We start from the raw sequence: 26,513 nt of genomic DNA on the forward strand, positions 1-26,513 counted from the left end.
TCCTCTTAGACACTTTGAACCAGATACGACAGCCCCGGGGAACAGCGCTTGACACACCGGCGTCATGTTGAATGCTGGCTTTCGTCGCTCAAGCTTTCAAGAATACCCACAACTGCTCGGCAAGGGCCTGGGTCAGCGGGACAGCTTCGTGCTGGACGTGGTCGGCTCGCGTGGGGAGGTGCCGTCAGATCACGATGATACAGACCACCTACCCGAAGCAGAAACCGCCGACTTGGTCGCAAAGCTTGGACAACAAGAACTTGACCTTCATACAGACGACGCCGACACGGCCACCGCCACCAAGGTGCTCGCGCCCTCGCGCCGCTCGAGTGAGGAAGCCATCCACGTGCCAGCTCCTGCGCCACAGGCCGACCCCATCGAGACAGATCAAGTACCCACACACCAGCCCGCCCCGCAGGAGCCCGTCCCAACGCTGACCGTTTCACCGATCCCGGAGGAGCCGGCTCCCCTTCGTCATCCGCTTCAAAACTTGCTTCATTGCCCCGTGCACGAAGTCGAGGGTCAACCTACATATGGTGCGGTTCGCCAGACGACCTATCAAACTTCAAATCATGGGGCTGCCGTCATTAGCACGGCTTGCATTTGAGTTTACTCGACCTTGCTATCTTGCGACCCAAGATTTTCGGCTCCAGCCGTCTGTGACTGCGAGCCAAAGCATGTCTGCCCTCTGATATGGGCCCAAGAGCGCCATGTCCAAGCAGTCTGCTTCACCAGACTCGGTGTTTGAATAACCCACAAGCGCTCTATCCTATGGTGTTCCCCCACCCTTTTTAATTTGTTCTTGATTTGTCTCCTCCTCGTTACGAATTCCCCTTTGTCGTTTCGCCCTCGCCAGTCCCCTCCTGGTTTTGCTCGTAATTATAAGTTGCTTCTTCGTGATACCAGCGCGCCCTGCATCCTTGCTCTGGCTTGCCCGGCATCAGGTGGCCCGTGCTCACGCATAAGAGGAAGTGCCCTCAGACATCATGGCGTGATTCCAATATGGCATGGCCAGCTTCATATGGACCGTGTAGTTGAATTGATTGACCAGTAGATTGGTGCATCAACTAATTCGTTCCGTTTCTGCCACTCTTTTATTCTAAACAACTTGACATGCCCACCACTTGACGCCTCACAACCGACTTTCAGACGTGCTGATGGGAGCAGAAGCACTGCTGCGGCGCACGTGTTGCCGGACGTGTGCCGACGCACGAATTTTGAGCTCGGCGTCTTCCCCGGTGCCTGGAGTCCGCCCCGGAACGGGCTCGCCCAAGTTCCCGAGCTCAATGCGCTCCACACGCTCCTGAATGTCATCCCCTGCATCGTGGCAATCTGCCCCAAAATCATCGTCTGCCTGGCGCACGGGGATGTAGCCGGCCTCGTTGTGCCGTCGACGAAGCAGCCACCCAAAGGCCAGCATGGCAAGTAGGGCAAGACCAGCAATCACGGGCATGATCCTACTCACTCATCCCCGCCGTAGCGAGCATGTGCCAGCGTAAGGATTTGAGGCTAGACAGCCGAGTACCAGAAACGACGGCGGTGTCATCGTGGTCACGTACGACATGGCGACAAGGACAAAGGTGTGCCCTTCGTTTTCGTGATTGCGGACGCCGAGTCGGCTCGCTAGTGTAGCTAGTGTGCTTACATCTGCAATCCACCAATCCAGCACCGGCGCCATCCCCATGACTTGTCAGTGCCTCACAGCAAGAGACCAAGATTTGATAAGACGATCGAGGTCCTCACTTACAGGCCAAGCCGTCGCCCAGAAAGACGAGAAAAATGGAGGTGCCCGGTGTGCCAGTGGCGGCAATCAGGCGATCAAACAGCGCTCCGCTAAAAGGCACCAGTGCCAACAATGTTCCCATTCCTATCCTCGTCCCAAGCAGCAAAATTCATGATAATACAGCATCAAGCACCGTGCAGCTCACAAACTGCACAGAGAACTCGAGCATTATCAAACGCACCACAAAGAACAATAAAAGGCATGGCAGACAATCCGCCCGCGCCAAATAAAAGTGCATCACCACCGGCCAGTCCACAGCCCGTGACCACCATTGCCAAGCAGGCCAGGAACCCGCGCCTGGCAAGCGTAGCACAAATGCCAAGCGCACAAAGAGTTTGGCGTGCCAGATGGATGGCAAAAGTGAGTGGCATGCGCAACGAAATGAGGTGGGCGGGAAGTAGCGGGAAGGACGAGCATCATCTACTGGCGGGCCAAAACACGCAAAAGCAACCTGTTGTCCGCAATTCGTGAGAGGAGCAGAATAGCCAGCGACGCCAGCACGCCCCCTGACAGCAAGGAGCAGAGATGAACCATGTGGCTGTGAACGCAAAGCAAGCTCATCTGGGTGCGCTCCTGCAGCAAGCAGTCTGCCTCATGTTTCTCAGTTCGCTCGCTTTGTCTGCGGCAGGAGTCAGACTCGAACCTGGCCAATCCGCCAAGATGTAGTCGCTGCTCGTGGGAGCTCGACCAAGGAGATGGGAGTAAATGTCCACTGCAAAAAAGTCGCGATAGGATCGAAAGCTCAAGAGGAGCATATCTAACCCAGGGATGGCAATGGGCCGTCATCAGCTGGAGTGCAGTGCAGCAACTCTTGATAGGAAGACGTGCAGTTTGCACGTACAAAATAAAAAGACGGGGGCCAGCCCCAGTCCGTAACGCCGAAGAAAACGGCTGCGCTCTGCTGCGGGCATGGCCCGGCGCATGGTTCGAGCCTGAATGGATTCAAAACAAAAGGCTCGCCATGAAATCAGCGAAACTCAGCTACCGCGTTCCTTGCAGTGGAGGAGTGTGGACTGCCCCTCTTACCTCCTCGTCGGCGCGAGATGGTGGAGGAATGGCATCAAGCACGTAAAGCATGCTGATGTAGAGGGGGGCAAAGAAGATGACAACGAGCAAAGGCATGGCGCTAGGGGCTACGTATTGAAGAACGCTGGTGCCAATTGCACGGGCCGCAGCACTATGCATGCCCCAGGGGCCGTAGTGCAATGCAGACTATGAGAGTGCGACGACGACGTCGATTCTATGGCAGGGTGCATGGGTAGCTGCGAGTGCACGTGCGCGCTCAGCACTGAGCATAGCATCTCTGTGGCCGCACCTGCCAAAGACTACGACACCATTGAGGGCAGCGTTGAGGATCTCAGAGCTCTGACGCCCCTCAAAGTAGGTGAGAAAGCCACCAAACAGCCAGCTGGATGGGAAAGCGCCCAGAAAAACGCACACAATCTAGGAGTCGAGATGTCGGATGCACGATCATCAGCAAGTCTGATTGGACCAAGAGCGTTCAGAAGCTGGGGTTTGGAGATCAGTGAGCTTCAGGGAAGGAGGCGTGGACAACGGAATACCGTCACTGGCGGGGATTGCATCAGCAATGGGACAGTGGTCAAAGCCGCCGCCAACAAGAAAGCGGCAACCAGCAGCCGAAACCTACAGCTCAACACTCGTGAGCTCAACCAACGGGAAGATACTGCGCCATGGCTAGGCCGTAGTCCGACACCACGGCAGAGGAAATGTCGAGCGGCGGGCTGCTGGATGCAGTCACCCTACCGTTGACTGGGATTCAGGGTGCTGATGACCAGAATAGCCGGATACTTTGCAAGCGCCATGCCAAGCACGCTGGCAATAGATACGTAGGTCTTGACATCGGTCTACGCACAACATGGGCCGTGATCCCACGGACCGGAAGAAGTTCCAGGCAAGGCGATTGGCGGGGCGTGTCTCATCGGCAACTGACCCAAGTACCACCGAAATCGGCATCGTGCAGAAGATAAACGGGATATCGAAACATATAAACAGCACTGCGTACCGCGATGACAACAGAGGCAGGCCGTCACAGGACCGCGGCGGTGGGAGGCACCGATGCTTGCAAGAGCACACGAAACGAGCGCACGTACAGGTAAGCCAGCGGAGCAGCAATGGCCGGGATCACCACGCTGGCCGTGGCGTTGTTGGCCATCAAGGCCCGCAGCCGCTCGTGTGCCCCCATGCTGCCCAAAGTGAACCTGCCGCTGCTGCAACGCCCGCCACCGCTAATCCTGCCACAGTCCCTGCCGTCGACATTTACGACTGCCACCACCACATCTGCATGCTCGCGCGCATTTCGACGACCGAGCTTCTGGGGGCGCTTAATTTGAAATCAGTCCCCTCAAACTTAACACAACTGATCTCGTCCTTAATCTAAAACTGGTATCTTCAAACTTAACATGGACACGGAGCCTAATCTGAAATTAAATTCTTCAAAATTAACAAATCTTGGGGGTTCTGATAAAAGCAGAGAGCTGCTTGTAGTTTACGAGTGCACGCACCTGCGCTGCTCAGCTGGGAGACGGGCTTGCAGACAGGGAGAGCCGATCGACGGAGAGCGGGCGTGGCCGTAGTACAGCCGGGGGAGGACGGTGGTGGGTGAGAAGAAAGGCCGACAAAAAAGGTGGATTGTTTTCAAATTAGCGGGACTGGTGGTGCTGAGCGTGCTGTTGTGTGGCAAGTGGCCTTGGCTGGTTGATCTCGGCCACGAAACACCTTGCAACATGGGAGCGGTTCGCTGGCAGCTGGTGATGGTGGGCGTGCTGTACTTTACCCAATGCCTGGCGTTTTGCTGCGTCACGTTCTTTACCGTTTACTTCCAGGCGCAGGGGCTTGACCTGCATCATGTGGGCATTATCATGGGCGGTATCTACCCGACCACGCAAATGGTGGCCCAGCCGTTGTGGTGTCAGCTTGCCGACCGTTTGGCGGCCCCCAAGGCCATCATTCTCATCTCCTTGGTGCTCGGGCTCATTGGTATTGGCTCCCTCATGTACGCTGAGAACTTTTTCCAATTGGCACTGTTCACGGGGATCGGCGCCGCCCTAGGTGCGGCCGCCAATCCCTTGTTGGACGCCACGACTATGCAGACCTTGCTGGACAACGACGTGACCCTGGACAACTACGGCAAATATCGCGTTTGGGGTGCCGTTGGCTATGGTGTGTCAGCGGTTATCATGGGTCCTTTGATGGATGCTTTTGGCCTTGACATGCTCTTTTATTGCCTGGCCGGTTTTACGGCCGTTTTCTTCCTGTGCGTTCTTGTCTTTCCCTTTCGGACCGATGCCAATGCCCACCTAAGACCCGAGCAAACCGCTGCGGTGCCTGCATCGGTCAAAGATGAGAAAGAGCCTTTGCTTCAAAAGGCACCTGCTGGCCCTGTTGAAGATTGGCACGAGGGGGTGGCAAGCGTTAACCACCAAGCGGCTGTGGCCAATGAGAACGAGCAACCCTGTGCCAACTCAAACCTCCCTCCTCGCAAACTCTCGATCTGTGAATATCTGCATGCGCTGGCACAGCAACCCACCGTGGGATTGTTCTTCCTCCTCGTCGTTCTCATGGGAACTGGCAAGGGCGCCGTCGACACCTACCTCTTTCTGTATCTGGAAGACATGGGCGCCACCAAGACCTTGCTGGGCATTTCGCTCGGCGTCACCACCATTTCAGGTAAGGCCCGCTCCCGCATGGTGCCCTGCATGATTGCGCTTTGGGTTGACCAGCAAGCCTCATTCCACCGCGCTCTCCTGGGACGACGTAGAGCTTCCCTTCTTTTTTTACTCGGGCTACATGCTCAAGAGATGGGGCACCATCTCTGTGATCACGCTCGCGCTCTTTGCATATGCGGCACGCCTGGGTTATTATGGCACGCTTCAGCACCCCTGGCTCGTCCTTCCTGCCGAACTACTCCATGGTATTACGTTTGGCCTCTCCTGGGCGGCCATGGCATCGCACGCTGCCGCCATCGCCCCTCGCGGCTACACAAGCAGCACCCAAGCTCTGGCGTCGGCTGCCTTTTTCGGTCTGGGGTTTGCCATCGGTACGGCCGGCCCGCTCTTGTCCCCGTGCGCCTGTATCCTTGACATGGACCTCAAAGAATGCCCCTCACCCAGACTGGCCAAACTTTGAGTGGAAAATGTTGTCAAGCAAGTGTCTCACCCTTTCCACTTTGATCTGGCCTGCCTGCACCCTCTCTGTTTTTCAGGTTCCTTGGCCGGTGGCTTTGTAGCCGAGGCCGTGGGAAATAGGATGCTTTTTTTGGGCTTGAGTGGCGTTCTCCTTCTCGTGGCCTGTACTACCATGCTCTACGTCTGCTGCACAAGCCGAGGACGGCCCTTGTAGCTCGACTTGCAGAGTCATGCACGGCTGGTCTCTTTCGAGTATGGTGCCAGCTATCAGGACAATTCGCTCTTACACGTATCGACACCATGTTCGTGTCTCTCTGTGTCTCTGTGTCTCTGTGTCTCTGTGTCACTGTGACTTTATATGAAACTTTAATGACTGTTTCTCCTTTCTGCCTCTCGATCCCTCCATCACGCTCTCCCTTAATTCTCCGCCACGATCTACTCCTTTTACTTTACCTGTTTTAGGAAACAGAGCTTGTTTTTGTTTTTCTTTGTTGTTTTTCAATTTTTGTCGTTTTTGATGAAAAATTTACTTTTCACACACACACACATGAGAGAGAGAGAGAGAGAGAGAGAGAGAGGAGATGAAGTGAGAGAAACGGCAGCGGCATGGGGTTTGCACCGTTGAATCCGTCGTGGCTCTCGAGGCAGTTACCTCTGGTGCTGATGTTATCAACACTGGCTTTTTCGCCAAACCACGTTGATGCGACGGTGGCCGAGGGAGACGCGACTCGGGCTCTGTCCGAGACAGAGGCCGCTCGGGTGGCTCTGCGGGTTGAAGAGCGGGGTTGGCATGAGTTGGACGTGGTTGCTCTTCGACAACACGCCGTGCCTGTAATCTTTCGTGCCGGGTTGACTTCCAATAGCTTTGATGACACCCCCTTGACCGCGCTCGTGGGGCTCAATCGAACGCTCGCCACTGCCACCCAGCCCCTGCGCCACGTGCATCGGTTCGTGTTTGCCCGCATATTCCCCTCCACCACTCCGTGACGCTGCTGGACCCCTCACAAGGAGCCAAGATACATGCTTTCTGTGAACATGACAGTCGCCGCGATGGAACGCTGTTTGAGCACTTTGATGACGAAGCACCGCTGCAACGCATACTAAAACTGCAACCCGGCTACGAGGTCGTTCAAGCCACCCCATCCCAGGTGCAGCTCCAGCTGACTAGTCCCAGGCCTTCACGGGCCCTGCTGCTGTTGGCCCTGAAAGTGACTGTGCAAACATTCACCCGGGTACCCTGCACGCGTGTGTACACAAGGTTTTGACCCCTGCACCCGGCACAGCGACCTACTGGTCAGGTGCACTGCACACCTTACTGCCCGATGGGTGGCCCGTGGAAAAAGACCTGGTTGTCGGCCAAACCTGGCTCGCCTCCAAAATCTGGCTGAGCAGCCCGGGCGTGCGGGTGCCTCAACATTACGATAGCTACCACAACATCTTTGGTCAGAAACCACCTGTGATGTAGTGCGCCGTGACGCCTGTTCGCTGCTAACCTCTGTACTCATCATCTGCTCGTTGTACAGCCCAACTGAGTGGACGCAAGACGGTGCACTTGTCGGACCTAGATAGCCTCAGTCAACTACAACTCCACTCATCGCTCCATCCAGGATATCGACAGAGCCAGGTCTGCGGCATCATTCTGAGATGAGGGATCTGGATGTTTGTCGTTTTGCTGTATGTCGTGCCCTTTTTCTTTTGGATTCACCTTTGAAATGTGTTTGCGCGGGCTGATTTCAACTCCATGTCTCAGATCACTTCGGCACCGTGCTTACCCTCGGCGCTGGGACTTGAGCCCGGGCTGGCCGATAAATGTAAACGCGTACGAGGTCGGGCCCTGGAGCTGGGTCCAGGGGACGGTATGTGCAGCAGCAGCAACAGTCATCCCGAAATGCATGCACAAAGAGGGAAGGTGTGGTCTGGTCTCGCCTGGGCTGGTCTTGGGGGCAGATTGGTCAACCCTGGCTCAGGTACCATTTTCATTCCTTGTTGTGCGTGTAGGACTTTACATTCCGCCGTTTTGGCCGCATGGCGTGGCGTCAGAGACGGCATCCCGCTCCCTCAATGTGTGGTCCAGTGAGCCCAATGTTGAACTCGCAGAAACTCTTTTCAAGCAACCTGTGCCGCTAGAACCAGACTGGACGCTCTCAACCAAGGCTGCTGTCCTCCATCGACTACTGGTAGTGTCGGCTCGGCAGCAGGGCTTTGAACCTGCTGCGCTGGGCCATGAACTGGCCGACCGCTGGAAACACGCTGACGCTTTGAGCTGGAGCAACGATGAATTTTGCGTCTGCTGCGCTCCAGAGAGTGGCTGGCCGACCGACCTAGATCAACGGTCAGCGCGGTTCCAAGGCGTGCTTGCCCACCGATTGGCTGGCTTACCGCTGCCCGTGCAGCGTCTCTACTGGCTCGACTTTGCCGAAGAGAGTATGGCCTATCTCGTCGACGATCGTGCCGTTCTCGCTTTGGCCACTTGTCTCACCCTTGCCGATGCCTCGCGGGTCGAGATCGAGCATCATGAACTGTAATGCGTTTCCATTTTTGCAACCTGTGCGTGCAGCCCGCCAATTGATAGATGAACCACAACCGCGATCTCATTGCGACTGACCCTTTCATTAAAGAATAAAGGGAGAATCCGGGGCTCAACAAGACGGGGCGGAAAGCCGCCAAACGTTCAGAACGTTCAAAAGCCAGCCAGGACGTGCGCCATAGAAAACACACACACACACACACACACACACAAGATTCTTCTCCTAAATGAACCTTTGCGCAACATTCATGTGCTCTTTTTAATTGCTCAAACTCTCTCTAACACTCTCAAATTCGCAACATTCATGTGCTCTTTTTAATTGCTCAAACTCTCTCTAACACTCTCAAATTCTCTCAAACTCTCTCAAAGTAGTTTCTCATTCTCTCAAACTCTCTCTAACTCTCTCAAACTCTCTCTCTTAAACCCTCTCTCTCAAACTCTCTCTCTCTTAAACCCTCTCTCTCAAACTCTGAACAACTCATTCCAATGTGCTCTCTCATTCATTTGTAAACCCCCCCCACCCCCTGCATTCGTTCATCATCTATTCGCCCTTCCTGTCTGCCCTGCCTGCCCTGTCTGCCCTGCCTGCCCTGTCTGCCCTGCCTGCCCTGTCTGCCCTGTCTGCCCTGTCTGCCCTGGGTCGGGTACAAGTGCTTGTGATTGGGGTGCGTGACGGTGGCGAGGGTGTAGGTTTCACCTGAAGGACGCTCTGGGCGCAGAGCCGGCACAATGGTGATAAGAGCCATCCTCGTTTAAGCGTTGTTGTGCCCTTGCGTGCCTGTCCTGCCACTCGCGTGCCCAAGACCGCACGCTCTGGCCAATGCTCCGTCACAATGGACAGGTCGCCGCTTCACTTCAGCCCGCGAACCGTGCGGCAAAGATTTGGCGCCTCTCTACTTGCTCCTCGTGTGATATCCTTGTTGTTGCTGCTGCTGCTGTGCAGCAGCCGCGCTCAGGCAAACCTCTTTCTCGTTACCTCACCCGAAGACCATGGTACGCACCTGCTTGGGACCTGTTTCGGTGACTCGACCACTGCACAGGGATGATTCGTCCCCTCGTGTGCCTCATGCCTTTTTTTTTTTTTTCTCGTGCCCCGTCTTGCCGCGTCCCTACACTTGGTTGCTGACCTCGATCTGTTCTTCCCGTGATGCCAACAGGCATCAGTACTGTTGAGGGCACCTTATCTTGGGCACTCGCACAGGCCGAAAACTCTGCCCAGCCACCCACCATCAACTTTGCCGTGGACAGCGTCACCGTCTTTCAGGGCCTTGCCAACCTGACTCGCGCCAACATTACCCTCTCTGGCCAACGAGCCAATGGAGCATGCACCACACTCCGATGGCCGGTCACCCTATCCCCGGTCACCACCACCGCAGCCCTTTCCGTTTATGGAAATGGCACCACCATCGATTGCTTGAAGATGGAGTTGAACAAGGTGGTGAGCGGTCTCTTCCTTTCTGCCAGCCACAGTACCCTGTCTCGCATCGTTGCCACCAGAAGCAGCTACATCGGCATCCGGGTCAGGGGCTGGCACAACTTGATGTCCCAAAATGAAGCTCACAATTGTTCCTGGCATGGCTTTTCACTCGGCGGAGGGGACTCAATCATCGAAGGGATTTCCGCCCAGAGTAATGACATCATTGGCGTTTCCGTCTTGCTCCAGCAGAGCGAGCTTCGCAATGGGCTACTTCTCGCCAATGGCCACCAAGGCTTGGTCATTCGCGGCAACGACTTGCTTGTTGAAAACTTTACCACAAGTCTCCACGCAACCTACGCCAGCATTTATGCGGTGCAAGCTACCAACGTTGTGCTGCGCAATATCGTGGCGTACACCAATTTTGGCGGGGGTATCATGACGGCTGCCAGCCACGTTCTCATGGACCAAATCGCTTGCCATCGGATGGAACAACCGAACCGCGTGTACGTTAACGCCTATTTTTGCATCTGCGTTCGGGCGGAAGCGGTCAATACAACAGTCCGGGATAGCATCCTTTTTGGCCTCGCCACCGTTCTTCTGATTCAAGGCACAGACACGCTGTTGGAGAACTTGAACATCAATTGGGCCCTCAACTCGGATGGTCTTCCCTTCGCTCTTGGATTCAATACATGCAACATCATGCTGGCCCCGTCGACCAACAATACAATCATCCGCAACGTCAAGTCCTTGGCGCAATTGGGAGGGTATGGCCTCAACATTTCTGGAACCAACACCCTGGTAGAGGATTCCTTCATTGGCCATTTCGCTGATGATGTCGGTCTGAACATGGCGCTTGCCGTCTACATTCACCACACCAGCAGGAACACGCTCCTCCAGGGCTCTGACCGGTTCTCTCTAAGGCTTCAAGCCACCGTTGGCCTCGAGACCTTTGGGCAAAACGTCACGGTGCGCAATGCCACCTTCAACAACAACATGTACGAGCCAACGACCATGATCCGCGTGCGCGGAGGCTCTTGTCAGCTTGCCAACGTCCTCCTTGCCAACAACTCAGGCACCACACTTGCCGTCAATTACCTGCCCTTCGGTACTGCATTGGTGGTTGAAAGCGGGGCCGAGTCGTTTTCCATGACAGACAGCGCAATACATGGTTCCTGCGATCAAGGTGAGCCCCTGGGACGAGGCATCGTGGTCGAGCCTCATCAATATGGAGCTGCTGCCCGCGTTTTTTCCAGACTGGATTGTGATGCCATCAAAAATGAATCCATCGCCCTCTTGGGTGCTGCAACTTTGAGCCATATACGCCTGGGCCAAGCCACACAGTGCACCAAATTTAACGGTGGGCGCATGGTCCTCGACGGCGCTAACGACAACGCCCGTCTTGCTGAGACCACAATCCAAGATCTTATTTTGTGGGGCTCTGCAGCACGACTTGAGATTCGAAACGCCAATCGCCTCAATGTAACAGGCTGCTCACTGACCGATCCCAGAAGCGTCTATCAAAATATGTCTCTGTCTGCAACTGCCGTGTCCTTGCGGAACGTGACAAACAGCAGGGTAACAGGCCTCATCGTACCTGAGACCCTGGGTGCGGCTGCCGGGCTGAAGGTTGAGATGAGTCACAACATTACGATCGAGAACCCGCATATTGTTCTGTCAACCACATGGACCGACAAAGCTGTAACCGTTGCGCCTTACCAGAGTGGCTTGGCCATTCTTAACAGCGAAAGGATCTTGGTCAAAGCTCCCACCATTCTCTTTGCCCTGCCTCACACGTCTGTCGTTTTGATCGACGAGAGAAGTCGATACGTTCTTCTCGTGGGTAGTGTCATTTACTCCATGGTGTCTAACACCACCTTGGTGACCGCAGCTGGGTCCGACATATACATCAGCAACTCTGAACTGACGTTCCACCCTCCTCAAACCAGTACCACCTGTATCCACGCCACAGACACCAGTACTAATGTGATAGTTGGTGTCCGTGTGCCCCAGTTACTATCTTGGAGTACGGCGCAAGGCACGGTGCTTTGTGCCAATGCCTCCATTGGCATGCTCAGCGAAGCAAAAGCCATGGCCGTCGTGGCAGCTTGGTTTGCCGACGTTGGCCAAGGCGTTGTCCATGCCTCGGCAGTATCTGCCACCTCATCTGCTGCTGTCATCCACGATTCAATTTTCACGGGACACATGGATGTGGCCATTGTACACCAAAGTGCACAGCCTCTGCGAGTGTATGGCAATTTTGCGACTCGCCTTCTCGGGGACTCCAGGTACGTTTCTCCCTCTATCTTCCTGCCTCCTCGACGCACGCACGCACGCACAGACACACATGCATACACACATACACACACACACCTGCTTCCTTTGCTTATGGAGAAATCTCACGCCGTGCAATTGTACAACCTAAAGCACACCTCTGGTGGCCATCTTTGCTGAAGACCACCTTGAGCAGCTGCGACTCGAGGCTGGCCCCCTGGTTCCTTTTCCAGACGCCTTCCAAGACGAAGTTACCCATACCGCGCCAAGCGTCGGGAACTATGCTACGGTGTCGCTCCTCGATATCGACTATTCGTCTACATTGGATATGATCAAACCCATCAACTTTTGGTTGACGGGCTTGACCAGTTTTCATTTCCCCGTGCCGAACGCGATTTTGCCATTCAGCCTCATGTCCTTTGTGTCAGGAAATCCTTTCTGTCCCCCAGTAATGACCGATGATCAGCCACAAGCACCTGTTTCCCAGACTCTGGTCGCATTTCAGATTGAGTTCCACGTGCCCTCGACCACGACACTCAATGTGGATCCCTGGGCAGGCAGCTTCATGATTGTGGCACGCCCTCCGGGCGCGAGCAGTGACACGTGCTTTCGCAACTCTTCCACGGTGGAGCTTTTGTTACATGAAGGGACAAATGACACGGCTAGCCGCTTGGTATCTCGCGCAGAACCAGGTGGAACGACTGTGGTGACGTTTGCTGCAAATTGGACCTGGATATTGGCTCGGTTTGCTCTCACAGACTTTACCGGGGTTCGAGATTACACTTGGTTCGTGGGCTGGGCTGTGGACGCCAACCACACTATGATATCCGACTTTTTTACGGTCCCTTCTGAGCTGGTACCAACCAGCTCAAAAATGACTTCGGCTCACATTGAAACGTCGTCCAGCCCCATCATCTCCCAAGCAGTCGACCATGGTGTGCACCGTTGATTTTAATCTCTCACCATCTCCCGATCTCAAGTCTCACATCTTGCTGCTTCTTACTTGATAGGTGTGGAGGCCGTGGTGGGCAGCTTCTCATGGGCCTTGAGCGTGAACACGTTGTTTACGTCCATTCCAGTTTTTGGTGCCATCAACATCACGGTGACAGCCGATCTGCCCAGCATCTCCAGCAAAGTTTTCCTCAACGGTCTTTTGGCAAAGCGTGGGCCAGTCTTGATCAACGACGCCCGGCATCCTAACACAACGCAACCTTTTCTGACCATGGAAGCTGGTGCGGTGATGATCAATGTCGTGGTGAACAATGCCTTGGTCGAAGGCGTGCGCATGTTTGGTGACCGCAGTGCCTTGCAACGATCTGTCATCGCCAACAGCCGTGGCATTGGTGTTCGGGTGATCGGAAATTCGGCGTTCCTCATCGCGCTTCACGTCGACAAAGTCGCGCGTGAGGGCATTGTCGTAGAAGGTCGTCATTGCCTTCTAAACGCTGTCAATATCACACAGGCCAAGGAAACGGCTTTGGTGTTGACCGGCCAAAGTAACACTGTGCAGTTACCTCGGCTGTTGAACAACGCCATGTGCTTGAACGTGACGGGTCAGCACAATATCGTGTCACAAGCTGGCGAATGCACTATGTATAGCTCGAATACGGGCGTGATAGTGAGGGGCTACAACAACTCGCTGACGCTCAGCATCATGGTCCGAGTCACCATCAACAGCATCGACTCGCTCAATCTCTCTTTGGCACCGTGCAGGAGCGATGACAGCGCTGTGTGCCGCGCCCAAGCCCGCCCATTTGTGATTGTTGGAGGATCACGCAACACTATTCGCGACTCGAGAATTGTGGATGGTTTTAATGGCTCTACAGCTTCTGTGTGGCTTGATACAGATGCCAAACTACCCGCAGTGTTGGCATGCCAGATTGAATCAGCCGTCAGCGCCCTGCACATCGAAGGAACATCAGTGACGCTTTCTAGCACTCGAGTGATGGCCAACCTCATCGACGCCACTCTCGAGCGCGGCATCGTGATTGGCAACTCAAGTGTGGGCGTGAGACTTGAAGGAGTTCGCATCGTTGCCGCGCGCTGCTTGGAGTCCTGGGGTATGGAGGTCTCGATCGAATCTAGTCAATGTATTTTGCAAAGCTTAAGCCCGAACCCCTCAGGATCGTGTGTGGGTATCGCGCTCCTTGGCGGCACGGCGACGGTGGCACAGGATTCTTATGTTGCCTTTTCGGTCTGTCAAGGTCAAGACAGGGCCTATGGTGTGCACGTTGGCTCTTCTACACTCCAGGCGACCGTGAATGACCTTCACACTAGCACTGTCACTGGCGAATGTCCAAATGCAAATTTTCTTAGCACCAGCATCCTCGTTGATGCGCACGAGTACGGAGCCACAGCGAGGTCCTTTGCTCGTGTCAGCTCCCAGTACACAGCGCGCTCCATGCTTTTGCTCGGACCAGCCGTCGTAACAGACAGCCAGCTGGGCAATGAGGTCATGACATTTTCTTGCGACTGGCCCAATGATCATGTGGACGTGCGCGGTGTGCGCTCTGCATTCGGCACGGCCGTGTTGCTGAGCAACTCCTCCTTGAGCCAAGTCAGGCTGAACAATAGCGACGATGTGCAACTACACAACCTAACGTGGATGGTGCCCTCCGCGCTATACCCACTGCTGAGTGTCAAGCATAGTCGGCGGGTGTCAATCAGCAACGCAAGCTTGGTGACTCAAATTTCAGCCGCAAGTAATTTCAGCTTGCTAAATATTGATAGCTCAACGGAGATTGTTATGCAGAACAGTAGATTCCTCGTCTCTTCCAAGAGCAGCTCAGCCAATGTCGTGCCTGCAGCGCACGTTCTCCAGATCATGGACAGCTCAGATGTGCGCTTGCTGCGCAGTCGATTGGAGGGTGATTCCGGCATCGAGGCGTGCACTCGTGTGTCTGCTGATACAGCAGGTGTGGAGTTAGTCGACAACACTTTTGTGTGCTCCGGGCCAAAGATTTTGGTCATAGACGGTCAGCGTGTAGAGATTTCGAACAACCACCTGTCAGGCGATCGGGGCGTCACGATGGGCATTGATGTTGGGTCCACTGCGCAAACGATCCAGATCGGGCGCCCAAGTGGACCGTTGATGATTAATCGCACGGGTTGGAATTATATTGAAGCCCTCAGCGTGGGCATGCACCTGTCCGGCTCTCACATGCGTGTGCGAGGAACCGTCTTTGCGAATTGCAACACTGGCATTATCATCAACGGTTCAGACCTGGTGGTCGGTGGCAGTGATATGATCGACCGCAACGACTTTTCAGGTGGCTACGTGGGCGTCCACGTGATTCACACTGATGAAGCGATTATGCACAAGAACATCTTTGGTGCACCACAAGAAACGTCATGGTTTGTGCTTCGCGCCCGTGCTCTGACCCGTGTGTTTGCCTTCATTTGAGCTTAAAGCGAGACTTGCTCCTGCTCGCAAAGAGGGTGTGCCCACGTATGCGCATAAACTGACCCCCACCTCCCCCCACTCAAAAAAAAAAAAAATCGTGCCATGCGCTCCATAGGTCTGCCAACGCGACGACTCATGGCATTTGGTTCACAGATGCAACTTCTCTGATTAGCTTCGACTCAGCCCTCCTGGTGGCCAAGCCAGATTTGACGACCCTCAGCAATCTGCAGGCCTTGTCTGTTCCCAGCTTCTCGCCAGTGGCTCTCAAGTGGGCAGTTGGGTGGCCCTTCAGCGAAAGAGCTACCAATCCCATGATGACACAAGCAGAATCATTGCTCGTCGACTTGAATGGCCAGTTCTATCCCCACCTGGATGACCTCAAACTGAGTCTACAATATTCGCGCCTACCGCCGCGCTCCACGGGAACCCTTAAAGCTACGGCTGATAACGGACGCTTGAGCATGTTCATCATGCAACTACCTACGCCAGTAGCGCCCAGTTTGGTGGCCGCCGGCCAGTGCTTTGCGTATTTTGGTTACAATTCTGGACATTTAAGTTTTACCAACGCGGACGCTGGACCGGATCCTGAGGCGCAGTCTTCTTCGGGCGTATTGAGCATTTCAGTTGGCTTTCCCACAAGCATAGTTGGTTTGCTAGGCGTCGAAGTGGTCAGCGTGATCTGTAACTTTGGGGCCGTGGGCACAGCCGTAGGCTCGGCCACATATGAAGAGCTGCACAATACGACCACAGGGAGTGATGACGATGATGATATTGATGACGACGATGCCGAAGTTGAGCCGTCTTCTTCCCCGACAGTTCGTGCTGAGCCGACAGAACCCACAAGTCCTGCGCAAACGACTGCGTCAGGCGATGCTGGTCTACGTTCTGCCAAGAGCAGTGGCGCCGGTGCGACAGCCGTTGCGGCAGGTGCCGCAGCAGGGGGCGTGCTTGTGTTGGTTTTGGTGGTGGCCCTGCTTGCTCGATACCGTCGAAGGCGACACCAGCTTTTGCCCACCTCGGCTGAGGCGGAACTGAGTGAGGCTGCCATCCAACGCGTACTTGGCGTGGTTACGGATGCGCCTGTTCAAACAGCCAACGACTTGCGCCAAGAAGCGCAAGGCCTGATCTTAAAGCACAAGCATATTGAAATACAACGCACTTTGGGATCAGGGCAGTTTGGCGTCGTGTTTCAGGTGGGTTTGTCTTAAAACGCCATCCCGTCTTTTCTTCGTTCTTCTTTGGCTCACTCGGCCGCATGATCCTTCTTTCAGGCACAAGTGCGGAAAAATGGGCAGCTACTGACCGCGGCCGTCAAGAAGGCCGTGGTGGGCGAGACGGAAGAGGTAGGTTCTAGCCTTCCAAGATTGACCGCAAGAAAGTATCAAGTGATTGCAACATCAAGACTCTCATTTCCTGTCTTTGTAGGTGTCGCGGCAGCTCAACATCGACTTGTTGGCAGAGGCCTACCTGCTCATGCTGGCCAAGCCGCACGATCATGTTGTTGGACTGCTGGGCTTTCATCTAGCTGGGTTAGTGCTCCCCGCCCCAACTCGTTGAGACGCATTATTGCGTTCACCATCTCACGTGCGACACTCTGCCCCGTGTATACTCGTGTGTATACCGCGGGTTCCTAGATCATCCGTCTTGGTTGCCCTCGACTTTGCCAAAGGCGGCGACCTGGAGTCATATTTAGCCTCCTTGGCTGCTCGAGACGCTCAGGTTCGCTTTGAATCAACTGTTATGGTGTGGTATGCGTTGATTCCAATAATGAATGCCTTGAGCTCATAAGCAAGACACGTTTTGCAGGAGCCGTGGCCATGGAAGCTGGCTGCAATCGCCCAGATTGCTTCTGGTCTGGCGCACCTTCACGCTGTTGGCATTGTGCATCGGGTAAGCCGATGGTTTGGCCAAGCACAAACAACGCCCAAAATAGATAAGAAAGGCAATAAAAGGAACGCTCGCGCAACTTGGACGGCGTCAATGACTGTTGGTCATATGTCGTACATAGGATGTGGCGACCCGCAATGTTTTGCTCAAGAGTAGCAAGCCTTTGCACCTGGTCTTGACAGACCTTGGTCTTGCTCGTGCCATCAACGAGTCAATTTACTACAAGCAAACTTCCAAAACGGCAGTGCCGTTCCCATGGATGAGCCCAGAGTCGCTCATTAATCGCCGTTCCTCACCAGCGTCGGATGTGTGGTACGCTATGTCGGCTCAGCGTACGCCGTGTCACCGCGTACCCCCACTGCTTCTCACAATCGACGTGCTTGCCGAACAGGAGCCTGGGTGTCACGGCCTGGGAGATTTGCTCTAATGGTGCGCGCCCTTGGGGTGGCATGGAGCCACAAGACATTGTGCTTGCCGTTCACCGTGGCCAGCGCCTGGCCATTTCCAACAACTGGCCTGAGCAGATCCAAAGGTACTTTGCTGTGCCTTTTTTGCTATGGTGCCAACAGCAAGGTCATGATTAGTCAGCTTGGACATGTCCCATCTCACACTTGCATGGTCTTGGCAGCCTGCTTCGTTCTTCTTGGGAGCTTGACACGAATCTACGTCCCTCAGCCCGAGACTATGTTTCCAAGTTACCCGCTGTTGGGCGCACGTTCTCACTTGCATGGCAAGATGATCAATTACATTCGGTAAGCGGTTGTGGGTTCTTTGTTATTGCTTGATTGTTTTTGTGGCTCTTCACCTCCTTCTAACCATTACATGGCGACGCATGGGTGGCTGTTAGGAAACGGCGCTGTAAGTCCTGTGACGTTGAACTCGCACAAGCCAAGAAAGAACGATCTTAAATCCAAATTTATTCACGTCAATTTTAGTTTTGCCTCCTTTTTGGGATTCTCACGTGAAGGTGGCAGGGATTTATCAAAACATATTGCCGGCCCGCGGCGGCGCTCACGGGAGCGCAGGAGAGTGGCACTGTTGATGTTTGGAAGAAGCCACGTTTGCTCCAGTTCACCAGTTGACTGCGTGGGTGCAGCGATTCTCAGGCTTGTTGCGAGCCATATACGCTCGCGTCTCGTTGTAAATGGTTAGGATGACCCCCACGACGATTGGGGGAACCCAGCCCTGCTCGCCGACGGGCGCCGCCCCTAGAAAGTCGTTGAGGCCGGGAACGTAAACGAATAGGATGGCCAAACTGGTGGTCAGAGCGAGGGCAAAGTAGGTGATGGAGTTATCCCAGCTGTGTTTGAAGATGGACGTCTTGATTGAGCGCAAGTTGAGAAGGTGAAACAACTGGCCAATGACAAGCGTCAAATACCAAGCGGCACGAGCTCGTTGCAAGATGGTGTCCTGGCGATCGGGGCCAATGCCTTCAAAGTCATCGTCGCCCTCGGCAAAGTCATCGTCTTCAAACACCAAATCAGAGAGGCTCAAGCCATTGCTCCAGAAGACCCAGCTGTAGGCCAAAAAGCACCCAATCGACAATATCACACCAGCCTGGAGATATGCATAGATAAGCAGCTTGGCAGATACGAGGCGGTCAGTTGCAATGTTGCGCGGCGGGCGAAGCATGATGTCACGCTCCGCTGGTTCATAGGCCAAGGAAATGGCCGGCGCCAGCTCGGTAAAGAGATCGATCGAGAGAATTTGTAGCGTGGTGAGACCCGCAGGTAGACCCAGAGCCAAGGTGAGCAGCACGGGCAGGATCTCCGGCAACAGATGGGCCAGCGTGTAGGCGATGGTTTTCTTGAGGTTGTCAAAGACCAGACGACCCTCTTCGATTGCGCGAACAATTGAGGCAAAATTGTCATCCATGAGCACCACATCAGCAGCTTCTTTGGCCACCTCCGAACCCTGGATGCCCATGGCTACGCCGATATCTGCTTGCTTAAGCGCCGGGGCGTCATTAACGCCGTCTCTGTATGCGAGAAAATTGTGGCACATCAAATAAGAATGAGGACAGTTGGTGATCATTGGCCGGCCGTAAAGAGGGCTAGCATGGCTTGGCTGGTGGGTCCCAAACGGCATCTCTTACCCCGTGACAGCAACGACTTGTCCAAATTCCTTGCACTTGCGAACGATGTAGAGTTTGTCTTGAGGAGTAGTGCGAGCAAAAACTGTGCCCATGTCACGGCTGAGAATGAGGCGCCAGTCCTCGGCCGTCAGTTTGGAGACATCAGGTCCCTTGATGACGCGAAGTCGATTGGGGTTGATGCTGTCCTGGGCCGGACTGACACCTTCAGAAGAGTCTGACTCTCGCTTCGCCGCCCGCTTTGGCAAAATACCCACCTGCGATGGTGATCCGCCACAATCCGGGTATCAACAAGAATTGAGACGAGACAGCTACCCCCCTGATGATCCACCTGACCCCCGTGCGCGTGTGAGCTGGTTTCGCACCTGTATTGCAATCGCCTCTGCCGTCAAAGGGTGGTCGCCTGTGACCATGAAGACCTTGACGCTCGCCTAGCAATCGCAAGTGACGATGTGAGCACACCCCTCCTTGATTGGCCCAAACAAGCTCGTGCAAAAGACAAAGTGGGGGGCTAGATTCCAACCAAACGCAGATCAAGCACGTACCGTGTGGCAAGCCTCGATGGCATCGCGTACGCCCTCTTTGGGCGGGTCCATGATAGCCGATAGCCCCACAAAGTGCAAGTCTCTGTGAAACAAGGAAGCGCGGAGTCAGGGGTTAGCAGTGGCAAGGTGCAAGCACCTGAGCAACTCAAGGAGGCAGCACGTTAGAGGCTCGGGTTTGACGGTTTTCACGCACGAGGTGGGAAAATTATTCGCCTCTTCGTTGAACTTGACGTCATCTGAGGCTTGAAAGTGCTTATAGGCAAAGCCAAGCACACGACGGCCCGACGCTCCAAAGCGATTGTAGGCAGACATGAACGCATCCTTAAAGTCCTCGTCAATTTGGCGCGTTTGGCCGCGAAAGAGGTAGGTGCTGCATTTGCTGAGCATAATCTCCGGGGCTCCCTTCATGAGCACCGTGTATCCGTCTTCCGTAGGCTGCTTGACAATGACAAGGTGCCACTTGTTGCGAGAATTGAAGGGGATTTCGAACACAACGTTGTTGGCATCGCGCACGCGCTGAATCGAGCGCAGACCGTTGCAAAAGCGCAGCAAAGCCACCTCGCTGGGGCTGCCAAAGTACTGATCCTCCTGCCCCCCAAACTCTGTGCGGCTGTGATGACCAGCGGCATTGGAGGCATGGCGCGACTGGCCCCCGCTGGCGTGGCTGCCTGAGCGTTGGTAGCGTGGATCAGATGCAGACGGGTAGTGCGAAGAGGAATCATGACTCAAGGGGTGCGAGCCAAGCATGGGTTGGTTGTTGGAGGCCGAATCCTCTGCTCGCTCGATAAAGGCTTTGTTGCACACGGAGCTGACAAGGTGGAACATGTCAAATGTATTGGGCACGTTGGCGTCTGATCCTTGGTTTGCTGTGGATCTGCACATGACGAGCACGCAGGGAAGTAAGCCAGCATGTGAGGACAAGGCGCTGCCACCCTAAACAGGAAGCACAGAGGGTTCGATCGTCGCATACTTGGAGCGTTTCCGATCGAGCAATTCGGAAAATTCTTGCCAAAAGAAATCGCGGTCCAACCAGAGCTCAGTGACGGTCATTTCATTCTATTTTCAACAGTCAGCACAATCAGTTGGTTGCGACGGAGTCTAACCCGTCGACGCTGTGGCTCTGTCGGATTGCATGCAGCCTACCTTGGTCAGTGTGCCAGTCTTGTCGCTGCAAATGACAGTGGCGGCTCCCAGGGTCTCAACATAGTTGAGTTTCTTGACGAAGATGTTACGGCTAGCCAAGCGCTTGGTGGCGATGGTCAAGAGGGACGTCACAGTGGCGGGCAGACCCTGTGGTACGTTGGCCACGATGATGACAATGAAGCCAGAAACGAAGGTCGACAAGACGTCTGCGGCAAGGAACAGCAGGGGAGAGATGAACATTAAGAGAAGAGTGGTGGGCTTGTCCAGTCACAATGCTGTAGAGTTCGTACCATCGCCCTCCTTGCGGCCAAGGCCAATGGCGAAGAAGACCGTGGCCATTGCAATAGCAAGGTAGGCAATGAAGCGCACAAACAAGTTCACCTCCCGCTCGAGCGTGGTCAGGCCAGTCTCTGTGCGCGATGTGAGACCAGCGATACGGCCAATGAAGGTCTCATCACCAGTGGCCACAACCACTCCGACACCTAGTGCCCGAAGGTGATAACACAGTGAGAATGCATCGCCTGGCAATTGTGTGGAACGGCGCGCTGCCAGCTCAATCGAATGAATCAAGCCTTCGTTCCCATGTTTGTTGTTTGTTTGTTTGTTTTTTCGTCTGGGGGAGGGGGGGGTTCCAACGCTGCAAGACCTACCGCTGCCTTGCGTGACCAAGGTACCGTTGAAGGCAATGCAAGAGGCCTCTGTCACAATGGTGTCTGTTGGCTCGGCCTCTTCGGAACGTGAAACGGGCTCTGACTCGCCCGTCAAGGCAGCCTGCTCCACCTTGAGGTCTGACACCTCGAGCAGACGCAAGTCGGCGGGAATCTTTGGCAAAGGAGGGGGCGATAAAGCAGAGGCTAAGCACCCCAGGGGGAAGGAAAGGCTGGCAGGGCACGAGAAGACGGAGCAAGGTGGCCACGCGAAGCGGCTGGTGCAGGTAGTCTGACCTTGTCGCCCTCTGAGATGAGCACGATGTCTCCCACAACCAGGTCTGAGGTCGCTATGTTAGCTTCTTTGCCATCACGGATCACATTGCTCTTGGTCGGGATGAATGCCTGCTCAGGATGGGAAAACATGCAGGTGGACGCCGTGAGCAGCACGAAATGGTGTCTCGGAGCCAATCATGACCCTTATAGCCACACGGACCGTAAAAGCGTCCTGTAGCCGAGCGGTCTTGCGCTCCTGTAGGAAGGAGAGGAAGGTCTGCAGAAAAATGATCACAAACAACACAATTGCCACATAGAGGTTGTCTTGCAGGTCGGTGTCAATGGCGAAGGTAATGAGGCAAAGGAGGGCGGCTATGAGGAGGAGAATGTTGAAGAGGTTGTTGTACTAGAGTCGACAAGGGCCATTGCCACAAAGGAAAGTTTGCGAGAGTGCAACGGGGTACAAACATTCGTAAGAAGTGCGTGCTGACAGCATAGGGTGGGATGTTAAGGCTTCAAGAATGCGTGCGCAGTGATACAAGCAAACCTGGCGCCAGTAGAGCGTGCACATTGACACGCGCTTGGGTGGGGTGAGACGGTTGGGGCCATTTTGTTCGAGCAATTCCTTGGCTCGGGCAGTACTCAAGCCTGACAAGAGCCACAAAGATGAGCATGTTGGTCAAACACATATGCAATGATTCAAACGACCAAAGCTTTTGGAATAGATGCTCCAGGGGTGCAATGTGAGGCATACCTTTTGAGCCGCTTGGCTTATTGGGGGAGATGTTCGAATCCTTGAATTTGTTCGCCACCTCCTCGGAGCTCATGGTGTGCTCCTCAATGACGGAGTGCTGAGGTTTAGAGGGCATGACGAATGATGATTTGCCCACACGTGTTTGTGAGGTGGGCAGAGGGATGATGGAGTCAAGGAAGAAAAAGAAAAATGCCAGTCGCTCGATCAAATGATCGAAACTTGACAGTGCCAGCCGAACAGAAGCGAGACGGCGAGATTAGCCGGGGGTGGGAGGGAGTACAGACTCGTTAACCGACTTTACCTTGGCTTCATCTTCAATGGCTTCTTCCTTATCTTCATCCTTCTTACGCTTGCCTTTGCCTTTGCTGGCATGTCGTTTATCTTTGCTGGGGCTGTTCGGTTCAGGACTACTGCTCACCCCTTCATCATAGCTGGCCTGCGGGGGCGACAGATAGGAGAATGAGAAGAACGATCCCCACGGCTAACAGTGATGAACCCATGCACAATGTGTATGTGCATCATGAATGAGTCGGAAAGTTGTGTGTGTCATGTGGAAAGCTGATGGGATCAGCGCTGGTGTGGGGCATGAAGGGAGGGACAGCGATGGTCGCAGGAGTGGGCTACACGACAGCAGTGTTGATGCATCAGCATGGGGGGAAACCGAGCCATCCAACAAAAACGAACTGAAAGAATCAAGCCAAGTTGGAAAGGACAACACTGGTTGATAATGTAGCATCGAAAGCCGGGACGGCAAGGAGAGAGAAGCCACAAGGGAAGAAACAGGACATCTCTGATTCGCATTGAAAACACGGAATGTTGATGGACAAGGCAAAGAGTGGAAGTCATGCATCAGCTGCACCGACGAGTGCACAGGCGACAGCATGTCCGTGCCTCACGTCAGCGCTTGGAGCCTGTGTTGGTTGCGCGTGGGCTTTTCGGCCTACCTGGCTGGGGCTGGGGCTGGCACCCGTGCGCTTGGCGGGCGAGGAGATTTGACCGCTGATGATGTCAGCTGTGCTGCCGTTGGCATTGCTCACGTCGTCCAAATCAATCGGCTGTAGCCGCGAACCAGCATGTCCATCATCTTCGACCACGGGTTGAATATCCTGCACACCTGTACTCTCCTGACCCGGGCTCTGGACCGCCAAAGTCCGCGACATGGAGTCGACGGATGACTCTACCATAGATAGCAAAGCAGGTGTAATCATTGTTATGGAAGCAAAAAAATCATCATCATCTTTGCATGTCAGCACTTTTTTCTTCCTTTTTTTCCTTTTTTCTGCTCTGTGTGTGTGCTTGTGTGAGTGTGTGTGTGTGTGACTGTGAAGAATGGGTCGGTCACGCGCGGGCGAGGGGTGGGGGTGTTGCGGAGGTGCGGAATCTCGAGCGCGCAAGATACACATGCGCAGAAGAGGTGAGCCCATCACGATGAGGCGAGGGACTCAAGGCGTTGGAGCAACAAGGGGACAAATGCTGACTGGTTGAACACACGAGTTTCGCGATGCAGAATGGTTTGGAGTGCTTGTCCGGCAGCACATCCACTGTGCCACCAGTATCACCATGACTGATCCGACAGCACAGCACAAGACAGCCCGACACAACGCAGCGAGATACTAGGCTTGACTGAGCAGGTGGAGGAGGGCTCCCTTATTTTTCTGGCTGACGCTTTCGAAGCCAAAGGCAGCGAGACCTACCGTGGCCAGTGGCCAGCTTGTAGCTGGATGTGCGGTCGATGGGCGCATTGTCCGAAGCATCGAGCTGGTAGTCCATGGTGTTTGGTGGTATTGACGGTCAGTCGAAAAGGGACTGGGGCCACCACGGGCTGGTGGGAATGGGTGGCCGCACACGAGAATGGCAGGCCAAGCAAGTCCAGGCACAAAGAGAGGGAGGGCAAATCCGACTGACGCACGGGTCGAAGGGGCTCGCTAAAATACGAGTTGGTAAAACAGACGGTGCACTCAAGAACCCAGGAGGTTGAAGGATTCGTGTTGAGAATCTTGCAAGTGCCCTTGCTCAGTTGCTCAAGAGGCAGGGTCATCCACCCATGGTCACGACCAAGGGACCGCGTGGCATCCAAGAGCGAGCGAACCAAGCGATGCTGCGCTGCTTGGGGCGCAAGTGCACCGCAGTGGTCGTGCCTGCATCGGAAACCGCGCATTCCCACGACCGTACCAAGGACACAGGACTGGTCTTTTGAGTGGTGGTGCGCCCCCCCATGGGAGAACGATGTGTCCTAGAAGGTTGCATCTTGTCGTTGCTGCAACAAGCTCAGTCGTAGATGTGAAGGCAGGCAGTGAAGGTAACGACATTGTTACTTCAGAGAAGCGCTTGAGCATGTCACCCCTTGGGTGGGCTCAAAAGGTGTGCATCACTTGGTGCACAGACAACGCAGCACCGCAAGCAAGGGTTCCAAGGAGGAGTCATGGTCAATCATCATCATCTCACCACCAGTCCCTCACTTTTGCGTCATTCATCTTTCTCTCTTCTTTGGGCTCTGCGTCTGGAGCCATCGGGGGTGGTGTTCTCTGAGCATCATCAGTGGGTGAACAGGTGACGAAAGGCAGGACAACGAGATGCGCTGCCGTTGGTAGGGACTACACGCGACAGTAGTACTCAGTGGCCACTGCTTGACCAGCAAATTGGCGCAAGAAATCAACTCAAACGCTGTCCTTGCTCGACAACATCGCGCGACAGCCGTCTTTATATATCACCACCACCCCTCCTCCCCCCTCCCCCACCGCGATGCCATCCGGCCGCCACGCATGTACTGCCTGAACATTATGATAAGCTGGAGCCCTTTGTAAGTTGATGCTGAATGAGCTGACGACATCAGCCACTGGCTGGTGTGGACAGGATGACGAGAGCGGGGTGTGTGCGCGTGCAACCTCGTCATTCCTACGCCTCTGACTCGAGGCACAAGCCATGCGACCAACAAGGCACACCCACGGCGCGCGATGCGTCGTGCAGAGGACGTGGACACGCGTCACACACACATCTCCCAGCGCAAACGGCTGCAATGCCGGCTCCAGTTTACTGTAACCGCATTACTAGTACTACAGTATCCCTTCAATCCACTGCAATAAACTACATGTAGGGCGACATGGGCAACTCCCCTTGAAATTGTCATGCGATATGCAAACAATTACACGGTTTATATACTATTTTATCAAGCCTACACTTCGAGCATAGCAACTCAACACCTGTTAACCTTCGGGTTAATATGGGGGATATGGCGCAGTTGGAAGCGCGTTAGACTGAAGATCTAAAGGTCCCGCGTTCGATCCGCGGTGTTCCCAGTGCTTGGAACAATTTGAGGCACGGCTAGCTCCTCTCAATAACTTTTTTGCTTCACGTGTTTCCAAAGCAAACGCCTTCTGCTTTGGGTTTTTTTTTTTTTGTTCTGTTCCCATTTGCAAGCAAATGGTGGTGGGCTTTCTTGAACAGACGAGGGTGTTTGTCTTGGTCGGCGGCGGCGGGTTTGCTGTTGGGGCTAGTGGCTAGTGGCCCTGGCATGAGTGGCGATGGCGCACTAATCACATCGAGGGTCGGAGCGATGGGCAGGACGTGTACAGAGGCCAAGCTTGTTTGTCAAGACTGCTGCGGGGCCTTGTCTTCGGGCGCGA

General features: G+C 54.6%; 6 protein-coding genes across 6 annotated transcripts; 2 read left to right on the forward strand and 4 right to left on the reverse strand.

Moving 5' to 3' along the window:
* Positions 1-64: 64 nt before the first annotated feature.
* Positions 65-607, forward strand: MONBRDRAFT_10753 (uncharacterized protein; the record flags this gene model as incomplete). The annotated part of the gene is made up of 1 exon (XM_001748444.1): positions 65-607. One exon carries the CDS (start codon positions 65-67, stop codon positions 605-607), a length of 543 nt encoding a protein of 180 aa, XP_001748496.1.
* Positions 608-1,132: 525 nt separating this feature from the next.
* On the reverse strand, positions 1,133-3,986 carry MONBRDRAFT_28081 (uncharacterized protein; the record flags this gene model as incomplete). The annotated part of the gene is made up of 10 exons (XM_001748513.1): positions 1,133-1,457; positions 1,560-1,647; positions 1,748-1,867; positions 2,427-2,540; positions 2,625-2,715; positions 2,810-2,960; positions 3,099-3,191; positions 3,548-3,648; positions 3,735-3,798; positions 3,895-3,986. 10 exons carry the CDS (start codon positions 3,984-3,986, stop codon positions 1,133-1,135), a joined length of 1,239 nt encoding a protein of 412 aa, XP_001748565.1.
* A 541-nt stretch (positions 3,987-4,527) lies between these two features.
* On the forward strand, positions 4,528-17,334 carry MONBRDRAFT_33734 (uncharacterized protein; the record flags this gene model as incomplete). The annotated part of the gene is made up of 17 exons (XM_001748445.1): positions 4,528-5,470; positions 5,562-5,840; positions 6,856-7,160; positions 7,187-7,370; positions 7,452-7,552; positions 8,322-8,449; positions 8,828-9,120; positions 9,399-9,448; positions 9,657-12,157; positions 12,297-13,078; positions 13,154-15,497; positions 15,662-16,337; positions 16,363-16,452; positions 16,551-16,739; positions 16,818-16,889; positions 16,972-17,075; positions 17,181-17,334. 17 exons carry the CDS (start codon positions 4,528-4,530, stop codon positions 17,332-17,334), a joined length of 9,195 nt encoding a protein of 3,064 aa, XP_001748497.1.
* A 1,170-nt stretch (positions 17,335-18,504) lies between these two features.
* Positions 18,505-19,359, reverse strand: MONBRDRAFT_10758 (uncharacterized protein; the record flags this gene model as incomplete). Its single annotated transcript, XM_001748514.1, has 1 exon — positions 18,505-19,359. One exon carries the CDS (start codon positions 19,357-19,359, stop codon positions 18,505-18,507), a length of 855 nt encoding a protein of 284 aa, XP_001748566.1.
* Positions 19,360-19,524: 165 nt separating this feature from the next.
* On the reverse strand, positions 19,525-20,478 carry MONBRDRAFT_28084 (uncharacterized protein; the record flags this gene model as incomplete). Its single annotated transcript, XM_001748515.1, has 5 exons — positions 19,525-19,782; positions 19,803-19,844; positions 19,891-19,956; positions 20,071-20,152; positions 20,264-20,478. The coding sequence occupies 5 exons, from the start codon at positions 20,476-20,478 to the stop codon at positions 19,525-19,527; spliced, it is 663 nt and encodes a 220-aa protein (XP_001748567.1).
* Positions 20,479-20,583: 105 nt separating this feature from the next.
* MONBRDRAFT_28085 (uncharacterized protein) lies at positions 20,584-24,660 on the reverse strand (the record flags this gene model as incomplete). The annotated part of the gene is made up of 12 exons (XM_001748516.1): positions 20,584-20,944; positions 21,041-21,126; positions 21,214-21,419; positions 21,504-21,695; positions 21,864-22,035; positions 22,158-22,265; positions 22,357-22,542; positions 22,684-22,784; positions 22,891-22,987; positions 23,192-23,371; positions 23,835-24,067; positions 24,585-24,660. Coding segments are annotated over 12 exons (1,998 nt in total), but the record flags the coding sequence as incomplete, so codon positions are not given.
* Positions 24,661-26,513: the final 1,853 nt, after the last annotated feature.

This window comes from Monosiga brevicollis, genomic scaffold (genome assembly GCF_000002865.3).
Source record: "Monosiga brevicollis MX1 MONBRscaffold_23 genomic scaffold, whole genome shotgun sequence".
In the NCBI taxonomy this organism is placed as follows: domain Eukaryota; class Choanoflagellata; order Craspedida; family Salpingoecidae; genus Monosiga; species Monosiga brevicollis.